This window comes from Nelumbo lutea, chromosome 2 (assembly GCF_056320005.1).
Source record: "Nelumbo lutea isolate HS-2025 chromosome 2, American lotus-T2T, whole genome shotgun sequence".
In the NCBI taxonomy this organism is placed as follows: Eukaryota; Viridiplantae; Streptophyta; class Magnoliopsida; order Proteales; family Nelumbonaceae; genus Nelumbo; species Nelumbo lutea.
The window spans coordinates 88,333,192-88,351,670 of record NC_142685.1 but is presented as its reverse complement, the minus strand read 5'-3'; the positions used below and the strand labels follow the sequence as shown (position 1 = coordinate 88,351,670).

The 18,479-nt window shown below is 39.4% G+C and overlaps 1 protein-coding gene across 6 annotated transcripts in view; it reads right to left on the bottom strand.

Annotated features, from left to right (window-relative positions):
- Positions 1 to 371: 371 nt before the first annotated feature.
- Positions 372 to 18,479, bottom strand: part of LOC148871746 (rho GTPase-activating protein 7-like) — a 116,798-nt gene continuing 98,690 nt past the window's right edge. For 5 of the 6 annotated variants that reach the window (XM_088971124.1, XM_088971127.1, XM_088971123.1 and 2 more), the window contains 7 exons: positions 4,858 to 4,918; positions 4,676 to 4,759; positions 3,962 to 4,075; positions 3,704 to 3,873; positions 1,748 to 1,817; positions 1,194 to 1,397; positions 372 to 879 (listed from right to left, as the gene is read on the bottom strand). In XM_088971124.1, coding sequence (XP_088827250.1) covers positions 670 to 879; positions 1,194 to 1,397; positions 1,748 to 1,817; positions 3,704 to 3,873; positions 3,962 to 4,075; positions 4,676 to 4,759; positions 4,858 to 4,918 — 913 coding nt within the window. In that variant the 3' untranslated portion in view covers positions 372 to 669. The remainder of the gene's footprint in view (positions 880 to 1,193; positions 1,398 to 1,747; positions 1,818 to 3,703; positions 3,874 to 3,961; positions 4,076 to 4,675; positions 4,760 to 4,857; positions 4,919 to 18,479) is intronic. The other variant, XR_016107486.1, reaches the window with a different exon arrangement.

The window sequence follows — 18,479 nt, the reverse complement described above, 5'->3', positions numbered from 1 at the left end:
GGGGATGAGCCCATCCCATTAGTCCTGAACATGTAGGAATTGCATCTTGTGTTAGACAGGTGGCACACACTCAACGTGGGGAGGGTTGTGCGCAGAAGATCATCAACATTGTCTGATTTGTCTCTACGAAACCATATCAGCATTGCCACTACCAAACAACATTGTATTTGTGCTTACATTAAGATAATGCATTGCTGAAGAAAAAGAAAAGCAAAGAAAGCCGAACACCATCAAATTTTAATTGGAAACTATGAGCATATGATCAAAACGGTTAGACGGTAGAAACCTTAGCACAGTTGAAACAATTGAAAATAGACATTCACATCAGATGAAAATACTAGAAGAAAGCTTTTCTTAGAAGGGAGAGAACGTTATAAAACTGCCTTGACATTTTTCTTATTTATTCTGTATCAGTTGGTACTTGAAGTATTTTCGAAGACATTTAACAATATCTCCCCCCTCCCTTCTATTGATACACAAGAAGAATATTTCTTATGCCTACATCAATCATTACAAAGAAAATGAAGAAAAAGATGAGAAAATAATTAAATAATTAAGAAAACCTCCCAGGAGCAGCACTCCAACACATTCCCACAAATAAAGAGAAAGATGCAAAACAGCAAGTATATGCAGAAATATCAAGAAAATACAAAAGCTCACTCTCTCAAATCACATTTCCATTTCAGGTATCATCCCTTTCCATGAAGGGGATGACGGTTTGTACAGCAAGCCCTGTGGAGAAGTCGCCCCATGGCCCAAGTCAAGATTGTGGAGTTGTTCCATGAGCTGGGAGTGCCGCTCCTTGAAGAAGTCAAGACGTGTCGTCAATTCCACCAAGGCGGAAGATGCTACAGATGGCTGCCTCAAATATTCCTTCCCCTGTGAATTGCAGCCCAAATGATAGTCCATTTTATAAAGCACCAAGTTTCTAGAAGTGGTGGCAACTGATTTCTTTTTTGATCAATAACGAGTAAACTTTAGTTGCCAAATTCTCCTGTTAGTTTCAAGTTCAACAAGCCCGGGATTGATTCCCACCTTCTTCAAGGTTGTTGGAGGCCTTGAGGTTGTGGGACAGGCTACTCCCCGTTGTGTAGCCCATTGGAATTTTAAAAAGATTTAGAATGAATTTCATACACAAGTTTTAACAGCCATGGCATTTCATGGTGTCACTGGACATAGAATGTCAGTCTTACCTCTGCTGTCCGTGATGAGGGCAGGATGCAGGAATCAATTCTACAGAGCTCATCAATATTAATACTTGTAGATGCCTCTGTACTTCTTAAATCGCTCAGGCTTGTAGGGTCCATAAACTGCTTACGTGAAAACTGCCAGCTACCACTGGGAGACGGTAATACTTGACCTTTGATGGTCCTCCAGTCCCCACCAGATGAGCTCTCCTAAAACAAAGTATTTTGACAATTTAAGGACGAGTCAGAAAGATCTCATATGGTAATCCAGAAATAAATGGGGTCACCTTCACCCACAAAGGTGTATCACATCATGCTCTTACAATAAAATTCAATCACAACAACAGTATTAAAAACATTTTTTTTTTATGAATAATCACAACAAATTTGTTAAAAAAAAATGCATTCATTGCACAAAACTTGGGTCAGGAGTGCATCCTCTCGATGTTCTTTTTGCTTCAAAATTTGATGAATGAGATCTTCTAGATCGTGTAAACGTGTTATAGTTATTAGATGGCATGAAACAGTAATATCAGCAATTAGAGAAGTTTTATACATACTTCACTTCTTTGCTTCCTTTCATGGTTGCAGGTGGCAAGGGTCATATCAAAATTTTGTTGAAGAAACTTCCTGCAGACATAAATTCTTGATCAAATGCAGAAACAATATACTTATAGTAAAAAACAAAAAAATAAAAATAAAAATGGACATGGAAGTGATATGATCCTCTTTCAATGTAATAATAAAAATGAGGCTACTTAATCTTTTATTTAATCTCACTTAACTAAGACTAATTACATCTCTGCCCTTTAAGTGGGTGGCCAGCACATAAAACACTTAAAAAGAAAATAAAACAAGTTAACAGGCCCATAATGAAAAGGCCCATTAACACAAAATATAAACAGGACACTACTTAAAATATAAACAAGTACTAGGGCCCACTCGGCCCAGTCCCTCTACTTAAAATATAATAATAATAATAACAACAATAACAACATTAACAATAATTGTACTATAAGCAATGCATCTTACCCCTTAAAGTACATACATCCTACACCATTTACCAGGAAGATTGTCTTAATTAAGATGGATCCAAAAACTGTCAATCAACGTGGTCCAACTCACAATTTCCAGATGCATGGTGTAAAATACATCTATAGAGCACAACTGTGCGCATTTTTACATCAAGAAGAGAACATAAAATTGGCATGACCCAAAGGACCCATAGAATTTGAGGTAGTGGAACCCCAGAACGAATGACATGTGGGTGGAGAGTGGAACAGACAGTGGAGCCCACAGGGTAGCAGGTGGGGTTAGTTTAAGTAAGAGAGAGAGAGAGAGAGAGAGAGAGAGAGATTAACTACCTGGTTCGCCTTTGATATTCACATGGGCGAGACAATTAAACAGGAATTCTTTAAAGCATCAAGAAAATGGAGGGAAAAAGGAATCTTGCCTGCTGTTTAAACATACTTAGTAGATAGCTGGAACATCATCATTATCATCATCATCTAAGCCCTGTCCCAACTATATGGGGTTGGATACTTATTGGAGCTGCTCCTAGGTTTTAAGGAATAAATTCATTTCTAATCTTATCCTTTCTAGTTTTCTCGCTTACCCATCTCAATATTTACATTTCCACCATGTTCATATTTCAGTCATGTTTTTTTATTGCCTAAAACTCTGTTACATTTTTGGCCTTATAACAGCTTTATAAAATTTTCCTTTTACCCTAATTGGTATTCTTGTATCGTACTAGATTCCAAAATGCACCCCTCCATTTTGCACATTCTACTCTAGTTCTATGTGCAACATTCTTCTCAATCTCTCCCTTGTTATGGATATTATCAAACCAGGGTAATGGAAGACATTGCATTGAGATACCTATTGGTCTCCAATCCCAAGTTTTCCCTGATTCCATTCATTTTAAAACCTCTTGCTTCTAAGATATTTTCCATAAACTTAACTTCGCAATTAATCATTCTTTGGATTCATCAATCTATACCATATCATCAGCAAACAACATGTACCATGGGAACTCCCTCCTGAAAAATGTTTAGTCAATTTCATGACTATTGCAAATAAATAAGGGCCAAGTGCTGAGCCATGGTTATGTCCCGACGTAATTGAAATATCTAATGTCTCTCCTACATCTGTTCAGACATTGGTTGTTGCACTCTCTACATCTCCTTAGTGGATAGGTCAATGTAGATTGAAAATGGGGTAAACTCATTTTTCCATATTTTTAAACTTCTATATATATATATATATATGACAAGCTTATAAAAAATAGACAATCTTATGAATTATGACAGATGACATGATTCTATTTAACCTCTATACAATTTAACGATACAACTATAATTTTCAGAACATTACTTAAGATAAGGCACAACCAAGTTTCTAAATACAGTGTGCCTACAAGATTCCATCTATGCAAGAAAAACTTCTTGTTCACAAACAAGTTATAATAACATTGAAAGCTATGAACAAATCAGAATAACATAATTAAAACTCACTGCTGTGGATGAAGATTTTGGATGTGCTGATAACGGTCACATGCATCTGAAAGAGAGTCATAGTGATGCTGGCACCGCTGGTTAAGTTGAAGATGGAGCTCTGCAACATTCTGCTTTAACCTGGCCACATCGGCCTCAGCAAGGGCAATCTCTTCCAGCTCTGCCCTAGTCTTCACAATAGTCATATGCCATAAGCATGTAAATCAAGAAAGACATTCTTATGTAAAATCAAAATACTGTAACAGAACAAGAACAAACCTTGGAATCCATTCCACAAGAGCTAGAAAGCTGTCCAGAAGACAAGTTCAAACCAACCTCTAAGGCAGCTCTAAGATCTCTCTCAGCTTGCAACTGCTCTTGTAGCCTTGAAACCTACAATAGTAGTATGGATAATATAATTAGTCCATAAATGAGTTAAAGCAACCAAACTATCTTCACACACTATATTTTTGAATTAGAAGTAGAAGGTTGGAGCCTTAGTCTGTACACAACTCGGTTAGATATTCAAATCTGGAGAAAAATTCAAACAGGGGTGAACTCTACAACTGATTGTAAAAGAACTAGACTAAAAATTAATCTTTTTATTCTTTTAGCTTACTTCTTCAGTGTGTAACATTATCAGATCCCAAGGACTTGAGATTTAAAAAAAATGTGATATTATCTTTCTCCACATCCAAATCGAGAAAGTAGATATAGGTCCATATAATATGACAACTATCATGCATAGTGAGAGCAGAATATAGTTTCCTACCAGGTTGATCTATACCAACAACTAGGTGACAGACCACTACTATGAGCAGTGAACATTTGAATACATGCTTCAAATTGTATATTATCTTTTATCAGACAGCACTACCTCAAATATTTTGACCAAATTATTATATCTTCTAGTACAAAGTAAAATAAAAAAAAGAAGCACACAACAAGTGAATTAAAAAAAAATTGAGTTCTTGACAATAAAGAATTGAATACATCTTGTTCGAGTGCCAAACGCCGTTCATGCAAGGCTTGCTTTCTTCTCTCCAAATTTGCTTGTAAGATTGCATTCCCTTTGGCCTGATAGAAGAGATAGTCAACTATGCTAGCAGAAAGTCATTTTTTGTTTTACCCTGTACACAGCCTACAAGTTGAAAGAGATTCTCTACTTGTTTTACCTCTTTTGCAATCCTGTTGCATAAGTCATTTTTTGTGATCTCAAGCCTCTGAATAGCAAGCCTGTGTACCAACCACAGTATTAGTGGGTAGGAACAGATTGAAAAATGGCGTTCCCAAAAATGGGAACGGATCGAACAATAGAACATGTAATGATTTTTCCAATTAAAAGAGTTGTGAATCCCACCTGTATAAATCTGAAAAATAAAGCAGGAAAAAAGGAAGAAGATGGAAGATAAATGAAGAAAGGGAAGGAGGAAGAAAGACAATCAAATCTCTCTCAAGCCCCTAAAATATCTTTTATTCTTTGATTGTAATGAGAATACAATTACATGAATACCCTTAGTAGCGCAGCCGACACAATAAAGGTAATAATAAAAGTGAAACAGGCCTATAACAACAACCGTAAGTCATAAATAGTGGTTTAAATAAAAAAAAAGAAGCTATAGCCCATTCAGCTCGTCATCTCTATACTCCTCAAGCTGATCATAGGTATCAATCATGTCCATCTTGCTTACATAGTGCTGTATGTTAGACAGTTTTGTATGCCCTTAGCTTCAATCAAGATGATGTACTTTATGAGTTTATTGTAAATGAATAAAAGTGCATATTTGATTCATGTTCCCCTGGTATGTTTCTGTGTAATACCCTTAAACTGAACACTTAATGAAACTCGTGTTAGTTTAGAATGTTCACAGCCGGTGGGTCGGTCTGGGGAGACCTATCCTGACAAGGCTGACACTATGGTGCCACCAAGTCGGTTGGGGTGGCCTATCTCAGCTGCCAGGGTGAGACCCTAGGCACATACAATGCAGGATTAATTGAATATTTGAACTGGACCAGATTTCCAATATTGCCCTGGACCTTGGAGATTGATGGGCAAAACTGGAAAATTACACCCGACCCCTAGACTCGATTATGAAACTGCACTAGGTGTTGGATTGGGCTGTCTTTGATATACCATTCAGTGAGATCCTTAGCGGGGGTCAAAACCTGGGTATGTTGGGACAGCCTGAGAATTCATCTGATTGGGTGATCATAGTGACAGGATCAGCCCCTTTGTTAGACAAAGGTAATGATCGGGGATGCACTCTCACTGATGGAAACTAAGACTGCCGACAGCCGATTTCAATCGTTGAGATTTGTTTTGCAAAATATATTTTATATGAGATATAAAAGTATATATATTATGGTTTCTAAAATGTTAGCAAGAAGGTTTTAATTCCCAGGATCCATATGAGCAGAGAGTGCAACACTGTTCCTTACAGCTGAGGGAGAGGTTAAGTGTAAGACCATTGAGGATAATACCTAATGGGCTAATCTTGCATCTGCCCACAATCCCTGGGTGTTACAAGGTGGCTTGGCTCAAGGACCACTTAGGGTAAGTGTTGGACCCATAGAGACCATGAGATGGTTTTCAGGGGGTGCACTGTCCATAACAGTGTATTCGGCCAGACCTTGTAACAAAGGTTGGGCCGAACCCATGTGGCTGATGTGTAGATCAATGTTTGGGTCCCACGCCATACAACGAAGCCCAACTGGGCAGCAGTTTGGAAGGCTAAGTGAATACATAACCTTAAATGGGCCTTAAGCCCATTTCGAACTGGGCTAATTTGATTAGTCACTTAAAGGGGCGAATTCTGAGATGGATCAGCTGATAGGATTGGGCCCAGACCCTATCCACTTAGAGAGTCCAAGATCTAAATAAGATTTAGATCTGGAAGTGTCCTAATTAGATTAGGAAATGGTTGATCTGATCTGCAGATAATATAAGGGTTATCCCTTATCACTTAAAGGGACTTCTTATCCAAATATGATTTGGATTAGCAACTCCTGATGGAATTACAAGCCGATCCCTTTAAGATTAAAAGAGGATGAGGGGGCGGCAGCCTTTAGATATGCAACTAACACACTCTTGTCTTCAGAGCTGAGATCACAAGAAGAAAGAATTCTGCACCCTGCGAATACTCTCTTGCCGCCTCCTTCTTGCAGCCGCCGCCTCCAGCAGTTCGATCACCAGTTCTTGGGAAAAATCAAGATTCGATCTTGATACCAATCTTTTGGAGAAAAGATTGGTTGGAGTTGTATTCACAAGCCATCCAGTTGATTCTTGCGAAGGGTCAAGTTCTTTTGGAAGAACACTGCTGATTCTGCTCCACCCTGCACTGTGCCATCTTCAGTGGGAGCAGATTTTGGATCCTTCCTTAGGTGTGAACACCTCCATTGGGAGATACTGCTTCTCCGTATCAGGTATAATCCCTCTCTAATCCTTTTGTCCAAATCTGGTTCAGTTCATGGTTCAAGAATGATCTTGAAAATACGATTTTCTAAATAGGGAATTCAATTCCCAGTTGAAGGGAGAGAAAAATTTTTGAAATTCGCCCCCCTTATTCCGCAATCTTTGGGCGTCCATGTGATGGATATCCTATTTTCTGGTGCATTTCTTCACTGTAACCTTGCCTTAGGGACACCCTTGGTCAAAACATATGCTAACTGTAGCTTTGAGGCAATGAAAGGAAGACAAACTTCTCATGATGCCATTCTTTCTCTTATGAAATATCTATTTACTTCAATGTGTTTTGTTTTATCATGCTAAAATAGGTTGTAAGCAATGCTAATTGCACCCTGGTTATCATAATACAACACCAAAGGCTTATCATATGCAATGCCCATCTCCTCTAGAAGTGATCTAATCCATAAAACTTTAAAACTCCAAGAGTCATGGCCCTATATTCTGCCTCAGCTAAAGATCTAGCTACCAATATCTGCTTCTTACTTCTCCAAGAGACAATATTCCTTACAACCAAAGCACAATAACCAGATGCAGATCTTCTATAATAAATATTACCATTCCAATCGACATCTATAAAAACCTCTAGCTTCAGGTGTCCGTGCTTAGAGGAGAGTGCCCTTTCCTGGAGTTCCCTTCAAGAAATATTTGGTCGTGTCATACAAAAATATAATAACTTCCCCAAAAGTCTCAGGAAAACTCCCTTGCCCGCCAAGAGCTCACCACCATTGGCTGAAAGCTTATGGTTGGCATCAGGTGTAGAGGTAGGTTTGGGACCAAGTTTCCCAATCACAATAAGATCTAACACATACTTCCAATGGGAGATGAAGATGCCATCTGTAGACCTAACAACTTCAATTCCCAAGAAAAAGCCCAACTCCCCTAATCCTTAATATCAAATTCTGAATTAAGGAAGCTCTCGAGTACCTGAACTTCTTCTATACCACTATTTGTAACTATAATATCATCAACATAAACAATAAGGTAACTTGAGTACCTCTCCTCTTAACAAATAGGGTATGGTTAGATTGTGTCTAAACATATCCAAACTCAAGAAACACAGTCCAAAATCCGCCAAACCAAGCTCAAGGGGATTGCTTGAGACCATAAAGGGATTTCTTCAATTTGCACACCTTGAAAGGCATTATTAATATCAAATTGATATAACAACCAAACATAACTCACTGCCAAGGACAACAAAACTCTCATTGAGGTCATTTTAGCTACTGGGGAGGTCTTCATATAACTAACTCTATACACCTGTATACAACCCTTGGCAACCATTCAAGCCTTATACCTCCCAATTGTACCATCAGCATTATACTTTGTAGAGAAGATGGACCAAATGGCCCATAGGTTGTTTATTCTTTCTTGTTATTTATGTTTTTCTGTAATGGGCCTTATTTTGGACCCATCTTGTCTATATTAAGTTCTTTGTAAATTCTTGCCCAACTAAGGGCCTCCTTGTAATTATTCAAATATCTTAATAAAATAGTGTTAGGGTGCTGAGAGAGAGAAGGTTCGAAACTCTCATTCTCAGACCCTCATTGCCAAACTCTCAAGCTCTCCTCTCTTCAGTTTTCTTCATGGTATCAGAGCATACCCGAACTTCAATATTCTAAGGCTGGAAGCTTAGGCTCGTATTGCCTGATTCTTGGAGGTCATTGGAAGTGCCCAAGACTAGAATCTCTTAGAGAAGTAGTTCGGTGGCCAAGAAGAATCAGAGAAAAAAAGGAAGGGGAACAACTCGATTCTGTTTTGAAGCTCAAACTGTAAGTTGTGCTCAGTTTTTTGGTTGTTCTGTATTACTTTCGACTATGTTTGGACTGTTGAAGTGTCCGAAAATCTATGGTTGTTCTGTATTACTCTCAGTTGTGTTTGGACTATTGAAGTGTCCGAAAACTCTGGTTGTTCTGTACTACCTTCGGCTGCCATTGAATCTGGTTTAACCCAGAAATTTCTGGCTTGTTTTTTCACTCCTTCTTGGACTGTCAAAATTGCCGAAACATCCTTGTAACAAGGCTGTGGATTGCTACTTATATTTGGCTGTTTTTGGGGGCTGTACGAACTATTCTTGAGGCCTTTTTTTTCTTTTTGATAGTGGGGTTGTCTCTATTGCCCACACTGTGTTTGTAAAAAGGGCTATTTCAGCAATACCAAGTGCTATTTACCTTGAAGTCCAGATTTGAAAAGGTGCTTCGGCTGAATGCCTAGAAGCTTCTCTTTACTTCTTGAAGGCTGAACTCGGTGTATTGCCCTCTTGTGGTCGGCTGAACTCAGTGTGTTGCCTTCTTGTGGACAGCTGAACTCTGTTCTTGCTTGTCCTCATTCAATATACTTGTATTAGTCATCTGAAATCATATTTGGAGTGTTTACATGATGTACTCAGAGTTTGAAAACAAAAGTGGTGCTGAATATGGACTGGTTCAAGGGACTCCAAGTGATTCCTTATTGACTGTGACCACAGTTAAACTAGATGGAACTAATTATCTGGCATGGTCACAATCAGAAAAGATTCATGTATGTAGTAGAGGAAAGTGGGGGTTCATTTCCGGGAGTAAGAAGGCTCTCTCAGAAGATGATCCATCCTACGAGAAGTGAATGCAAGAAAATTACACTATCATTGGGTGGCTTGTGAACTCAATGCAGCCACAAATCAGCCAACACTACCTATGGATGAGTTCAGCAAAAGAAATTTGGGACAGTGTTGCAGAAACCTATTCCCAAAAACTCAATGTGGCCCGGGCATATAAATTGAGAAGTGATGTAAAGAATTTAGGGCAAGGGAGAAACCTCTTGCTGTATATTTCTCAACCCTGAAGTCCCTATGGCAAGAGATTGACCTAATAGAAGCTGTAACTTGGGACACCACCAATGATGCAGAGACCTACAAAAAATTGGCTGAAAGGAACAGGGTTTTTGAGTTCTTAACTGGACTAAACCCAAAATATGATATCACAAAACAGAATATTCTTTCCAAGGAGTGTGTCTCTTTGTCACAAGCTTATGCATTGGTGAGTAGTGAAGAGAGCAGAAGGGCTGTCCAGGTTCAAGGGGCTGATATTAATGATCACTTTTCCAATATGGGGATTAAACCTAAAGGGAATGCTGGAACTTCTGGTGGCACAGGAAAGAAAGAAATTATATGTGAGTATTGCAAGAAGCCGAAGCACACCAAAGACAAGTGCTGGAAATTACATCCTAATCTTGTTCCCATTCGGTTTAAAAAAAAACATGATAGTAAAAGATCAGGAAGTGCAAATGTTGCTATCGGGCTAGATAGTGAAGAGATGTCTGCTTCTGCACAATTGGCAGCCATGAGAGCAGAATATGAAAAGTTTGGGAAGATGATCAGTCAGCTAAGTGATGTGACCTCTCCTTCCAACCCTTCAGAAAATTCTGCTGCTTCAGCATTTGCTCATTCAGGTATAAGGGCTTCTGCCAATCATGCTACCACTTCAGGCAATCTCAAGATCCCTTGGATTATTGACTTAGGAGCTTCTGACCATATGACCAATCTGTCTACCTTGTTTGTTTCATATGACTTGCTTCCTGGACGTGATAAAATCACTTTAGCTGATGGTTCACTTGCCCCTATCTTTGGTAAGGGAACCATCAAGGCTACGGATTCCTTCTTCCTACCTTCTACCCTCCATGTACCTAAACTAAATACAAATTTGTTGTCTGAGTAGTTTAACCAAGTCACTAAACCTTTGTGTAACATTTTTTCCTTCCTACTGTGTTTTTCAGGATCTAGAGTCTCAGAAGGTGATTGGGAGTGGCCATGAGGCGAATGGAATATACCTGGTTGATACTCCGGGACAATGCACTGATCATCTTGGGAATGTTGCTCTCGGATCTCTCTTCAGAGTCTGTTAGTCGGATTATGTTGTGTCATTGTCGTTTTGGTCATCTGTCTTTTTCTGCCTTGAGTCATCTATTCCCTGAACTGCTTAAGGGAATTAGTTTGTCCAGTCTTCATTGTGAGTCTTGTGAATTGTCAAAGCACTGTAAAAACAATTATCCTTTGAGTAATAAAACATCTTTTCCTTTTAATATTGTGCATTCTAATGTGTGGGGGGCCATACCACTTACCCTCCATGGGTGACTACAAATATTTTATGCTGTTTATTGATGACTTTTTCGGTTCACTTGGATATTCCTGATGAAATCCCGTGATGAAGTTCCAAGACTTGTAAGACAATTCCATGAATTTGTTAACCCAATTTGATACCAGGATCAAAATCTTCAGATCTGACAATGCAAAAGAATACTTTGAGAAAAACCTATCCTGCTATCTCTTTGACATGGGGGTTATTCATCAAAGCTCATGTGCTAAGACCCCAGAACAGAATGGGGTTGCTGAGAGGAAAAATAGGCATATTGTTGAAGTTGCAAGAAGTATCTTATTTGCCTCACATGTTCCTACCAGGTTTTGGGGTGATGCTGTCTTACTGCTACCTATCTTATAAATCGTATGCCATCCAGGGTTTTGGGGTTTAAGTCTCCCTTCAATCTTTTTCATCCGGACAATGACCTTTTTCCTGTTCCTATTCGTGTCTTTGGCTGCACCTGTTATGTACATGTTCCAAGTGGCGTAAATTTGAACCCAAAGCTCAAAAGTGTATCTTTCTTGGTTATTCCCCCGCACAGAAGGGTTATTGTTGTTTTGATCCAAAGTCTAGCAATCGGTATGTCTCAATGGATGTCACCTTTGATGAGCTTTCCCCCTTTTATGGTTCCTCTCCAGAAGGACATTGTCCACAGGAGGAGGGTTTGTCACAGGTGTTTGCTCTTCCTCTTCCTGTCCCTGTTGAGTCTCTTGATGTGTCTGCTTCTCCTTCAAATGTATCAAGGGTGGATCAGCCGTTCCATTCTCCTTGTCCCAATACTCTACCTCCACGTCCTATCCTCAATCCCAAGGTGTATCAAAGGCAAAGATCCAAAAATGTGTAGGTTGTTTCTCCTACAACACATGAGCCTCATACACTTCCAATCACAGAAGAGACAACAGGTATTGTTTCAGCACCTTTGGAGTCATCCTTCCCTGATCTTGATATTCCCATTGCTGTTAGGAAAGGAAAACGAAAGTGCACTGCACACTGCATTTCCAAGCACCTTTCTTACAGTTTGCTTTCACCTTCATACTTTGCCTACCTCTCTTCTGTTGCTTCTCATCCTACTCCCAGGTCTGTGTCAGAAGCTCTTAAGATTCCAGAATGGAAGGATGCTATGAGATCTGAAATTGATGCCCTACACAAGAATGACACATGGGAAGTGGTGGATTTGCCTGAAGGAAAGGATCCAATCGGTTGCAAGTGGGTTTTTACTATCAAATACCGAGCTGATGGCACCATTGAAAGGTACAAGGCCAGGCTGGTTGCAAAAGGCTATACACAGACATATGGGATTGATTATTTAGAGACCTTTGCACCTGTTGCCAAGATGACATCTGTGAGGGTTCTTCTATCTTTAGCTGCTCACTTTGACTGGCCCCTTTATCAATTGGATGTGAAGAATGCATTTTTGAATGGTGAATTACATGAGGTTTATATGTCTCTTCCTCCAGGGGTGTACAGAACTGATATGAAAGGGAAGGTATGCAGGCTGAAGAAATCTCTTTATGGACTAAAACAGTCCCCTAGAGCATTGTTTGAAAGATTTAGAACAACACTTGTTAACTTTGGTTATGTGCAGACACAGTCTGATCATACTCTTTTTGTGAAGAGGAGTGGACCTTTGGCAGTATACCTCATTGTGTATGTAGATGATATTGTAGTGACTGGTAATGATGTTTCAGGAATTCATGATCTAAAATATTTTTTCCATACAGAGTTTGAGATTAAAGATTTGGGGGAATTGAGATACTTTCTTGGTATAGAAGGGGCTCGATCCAAGGATGGGATTTTTATCTCCCAAAGGAAAAATATTCTTGACTTGTTCTCTGAAACTAGAAAGACGGGTGCTAGACCAGTTGCTACTCCTATTGATACGAGTCATAAACTCTCAGCCTCAGAAGGGACATTGTTAGAAGACAAAGGAATCTTTCAGACTTCTTGGGAAACTTTTGTACCTATGCATTACTCGGCCAGATATTGCATATGCAGTCAGTTGCATTAGCCAATTTATGCATGCTCCCCGAGACACTCATATGACAGCAACAGAGAGAATCCTATGTTATTTGAAGGGCTCCCCAGGAAAGGGTATTTTGTTTGCCAAGCATGGTCATATGAAACTTGAAGCCTACACCGATGCTGGCTGGGCCGAAAACATTGATGATAGAAGGTCTACTTCTGGGTATTGCAGCTTGGTGGCTGGTAATGTTGTTTCTTGGAGAAGCAAGAAACAATCGGTTGTTGCTCAGCCTACTGCTGAAGCAGAATACAGGGCCATGGCACATGGATTTTCTGAATTATGATGGCTAAAATCATTGATGGAAGAGGTTGGAGTTGAATATGACAAGCCAATGATGTTGTATTGTGATAATTAGGCTGTCATCAACATTGCTCACAACCCAGTGCAACATGATAGAACCAAGCATATTGAAGTTGATCGACACTTCATTAGAGAAAGGGTCTCTTCGGGTGAAGTGTGTCTTCCTTTCATCACATCTGAAGGACAGTTGACAGATTTTCTCACCAAAGGCATTCCCAAGGCAGAACTTCAACATGATACCAGCAAGCTTGGCATGATTGACATCTATGCTTAGCTTGAGGGGGAGTGTAGAGAAGATGGGCCGAATGGCCCATAGGTTGTTTATTCTTTCTTGTTATTTATGTTTTTCTGTAATGGGCCTTATTTTGGACCCATCTTGTCTATATTAAGTTCTTTGTAAATTCTTGCCCAACTAAGGGCCTCCTTGTAATTATTCAAATATATCTTAATAAAATAGTGTTAGGGTGCTGAGAGAGAGAAGGTTCGAAACTCTCATTCTCAGACCCTCATTGCCGAACTCTCAAGCTCTCCTCTCTTCAGTTTTCTGCATAGTTGATGGTGAACATCCATTTACATTCCATTGTTCCTTCCCAATAGCCAAGTCTACAATATCCCATGTAGTATTTTTGCAAAGTGCTTCTATTTTAGTTCTCGTAGCCTCCTTCCATTTTGGCTTGGATAAGGCCTCTATAACCAACTTGGGTATAGGTTGAGAGGAAATAGAGGCTAAGAAGGAATAGTATTAAGGTGACAATAGACTATAAGAAGGGTGTTTTGATACACAATGAGTTGTACATTTTCTCTTGGCTCTCCTCATAGCAATAGGTAGGTCAAGGTCTAGGAAGGTACTAGAAAAGGTGGTAAAGGACATGCCCTCTCTTCAAGAAATAGGAATGCCCAAGGTTCAATTGTAGATGGGAGAACAACTTGTTCATGTTGTAGCCTTTTCCTTTGGTACCACTTCTAAACAATAGGATGAATAGTGAAAATATGACCAATAGGTGGTGGAGTAGGGGTGCAATAGAGGAATAAAGGGTGTTGTAGAGGATTCAACACTAGAGTCAACAGGAGATGGTAGAGGATATGGAGAAGCAAAAAACTCAATGGAATGCTTCCCCTCAAGAGAATGACCAAAACAACAAAAACATTTATATGTGGAGGCATACCCTTAAGTTATGTTTGGTTTGAAGGAAAATGCAGGGAAAGGTAGGGAAACCTTTACAAACCTTATATAGATTTCCCTGTCTTTCCTTTCCTTTCCCTACTTTTTCCTTCAAACCAAACATAGCCTTAGAAAATACATTTTCAAGTCTTGGGTTCAAATTTATGTCTCTAAGAGCAGGGAATATGGACATAATATGTGTAACCAAAGGCACACAAAGGAATAGGATAAACATCACTAGTGGTTTAAAAGCACAAGCGCAATTTTGCACCCAAGGTGAGGCACAAGGCAAGGCGTTCGCCATCACTAGACCTTTTCCCAACCTCAGAAGAGGTGGCTACATTGGCATTTCCACCTTTCCCACTTCCATTCTTCCCACCATTATTATTATTATTCTTGAATTTAAGAGGTATAAACTCTGGATGTAACTTCCAATAGTATCCATCATGTGTTTTTTCTTGCAATAATCACCCACCACATCTTTTTCTCATTGGTAACCCTTAGCTTCTTATGAGTCTCAACATCTGTATTGCACCCCCACACGACAATTTCAATCAAACCAATCTCCTACCGTTCAACATATAAAATTAAACAGCTAAAGGCTTCTCCCCCGGTCTAAGATTATTGACAACATTTTTTTAGCCCTAGCAACATTCAATTTCTGGGAATAGGTCTTTGTGACACCATCACACACCTCCTTTACAATATCCATGCACAAATAATGTTAACTGATATGAAGTTGCATGGAACTCACTAACCAACCTACAACTGTATAGTTTTCCTACATCCACCTTTCATAGGTAGGGTCATCCTCCATAGGTTGCTTCTTACTGCTAGTGATGTACACCCATTGCCCTCCACTATAGACATGGATCTTAATTGATTGAGATCACACCAAAGAATTAGTTCCATCTAATCTCACCTCTAGCTTGTTTTATTGGCTAAATAGAAACAAACTAAAATAAAGATAAGATTAGGGTGTTTCTTGTCTGGATCACTGCCCTAGGCCAAAACTGCCTTTCTTTTAGACAAAAATAGGATTTCACCGAACCCGACAACCCAGGAGAATGAGAGATATTTTAGCCGCTTCTACCTTAGGCTCGAGAAACCTCTCCAAGTATAATCAAACTGCACCTATACATTGTGTATGGGTCTAGAAGAGAGAAAAAAAAGGAAGAAGGTAGGAACCTTTCTCTACTACCAACTTGTGAACCCCACCTGTATAAATCTGAAAATAAAGCAGCAAAAGGAAGAAGATGGACGAAAGAAAGTTTAGAAGAAGATGGAAGAGTGTAGAGAGACTGGGCACAATGGCCCTAATATTTCTTTTATGTTTAAGTTATGTTATATCTGTTTTATGTGTTAATGGGCCTTTTCTTAATGGGCATGTTAACCTCTTTTTAAGTTATTTTAAGTTACTGCTTTGCTGGCCGCCCACTTAAAGGGCAGACTTGTAATTAGCATGATTAATTAAGTTTAATAAAAGACTAGTGAAGGGAGAGAGATATCCGTTGAACTCTCTTCTTTCTCTTCTCCATCTTCTTCTTCTATTCTGCTGTAACCTTTCTTTCTCTACCACTTTTCCTTATTTCTTTTATCATTTTTATATTAGATTTGAAGGACAGACTCACATCTTGGTATCAGAGCAATTCTTCCTCCACTTTTCTTTTTCTTTTTTTTTCCCATGCACCCTTCAATTAGAAGAGTGTATGGAGAGATAAGTTGCTGATCAGTCAAAGGACTATTTGCCTAATTGGTAGAAGGTTTAGAGAGTTATAATCTGGCCGAAAATTGCCAGGAATTGAAGCTGTATTTTTTTATGCCCAAACCCCTAGCCAACTAGAGAGATTTCAAGTTACAGGTTAAGGAGAAAGATTGGGTGAGAAGCTCTGGGCTTGGGAGGTGTATTTTGATCCCTAGAAGTGTGCGGTTGAGATTTGAAGGAGGTTGGGAAGCTCTGGTAAGAGCGGCTGCTTCTTCTCTCTTCCTCCCCGATAGTTGGGTGCAGTGAAACCCTAGTTTTTTAATCTTCAGGTACTATACTGACCTCGGTTAGGTCCATAGAGATTGAAAAACTAGTTTTTTTATTTTCGTTTGATCAATGGAGCAATTTGGAAATGTAATGAAACAGATGCCGATATCCGAGGTTGGTCCCATAGATTCCTTTTTGACTGGTGTGGCCACAATTAAATTAGATGGAATCAATTATCTAGCCTAGGTGCAATTTATACAGAATTATGTTTGCAGTAGAGGTAAACTAGGGTATCTCACAGGTAGTAAGGTGAAACCTGCAAAGACAAACCTTGCACTTGAGAAATGGATGCAGGAGAACTACACAATGATTGGGTGGTTGGTCAACTCTATGCAGACCCATATAAGTTAGCATTAACTCTGGATGACCTCAACCAAAGAGATTTGGGACAATGTTACATAAACTTATTCACAAAAGTTAAATGTTGCAAGAGCCTATAAGTTGAAGAGTGATGTGAGAGTGTAGCAATTTACTACTCCATGCTGAAATGTGAAATCACTATGGCAGGAAATTGATATTATGGAGACAGTTGTGTGGGAGAGCACTAAAGATGCAGAGACATTTAGAAAACTGGTGGAACGAAACAGGGTGTTTGAGTTTCTCACATGACTTAACCCTGAGTTCGACATTACTAGGTGGAACATCCTGACCAAAGATGAGGTCACTTTGGCTCAAGCATATGCCATGGTAAGTAGTGAAGAGAGTAGGCGAAGTGCAGTTACAGGGACCATCTACATAACAGTTTGCACATGCTGGAATAAAGCCAAAGGGGCAGATTGAGAAGAAGGAAGTGATATCTGAATATTGCAAGAAGCTAAAGCATATGCCATGGTAAGTAGTGAAGAGAGTAGGCAAAGTGCAGTTACAGGGACCATCTACGTAATAGTTTGCACATGCTGGAATAAAGCCAAAGGGACCGACTGAGAAGAAGGAAGTGATATGTGAATATTGCAAGAAGCTAAAGCATATTAAGGACACTTGTTGGAAACTTCATCCAAATCTTCTCCCGGATAGGTCTTGGAACAACAACAATAACAACTTTAAGAAGAATGGTCAGATTGGGAAGCCTAAGAATGCTAATGTTGCCACAATGTTTGAGAGTGGAAACAAGGAAAGTAAAGAAAGATCAGCTATGGAGCAGCTGGCAGCAGTAAAGGTAGAGTTTGAAAAGTAGAGAGGTTCCTTAATCACTTGGAGACCACTGTTTTAGCATCCAACCCTTCAGGCAACACCTCACCATCCTCATTTGCTCACTCAGGTACTTGTGCATCTACAAATCATGCTACAATTTCAGGTAATCATAAAATCCCTTGGATTATCTAACCTCTTTTGTTCATATCAGCTCCTCTCTAGTAGAGAGAAGACATCCCTTGAAGATGGGTCTCTTGCTCCCATCTATGGCAAAGAAGATATCAAGGCCTCTGACACCCTTGTTTTATCCTTTGTCCTTAATGTCCCCAAGCTTAATACCAACCGTTTATCTGTTAGTTGCTTGACTAAATCCATGAACTGTAGCATAACTTTTTTTCCTACCCATTGCGTTTTTCAGGATCTGAAATCTAGAGGACAATTGGGAGTGGCCATGAGGCGAATGGAATATACTTGTTGGACACACCTGATAGGAGCCTTGGACCACCTAATGGAATTGCTTTGGAGTCTGTTTTGTCAGAGTCTATTGATAGAGTCATGTTATGTCATTTATAGT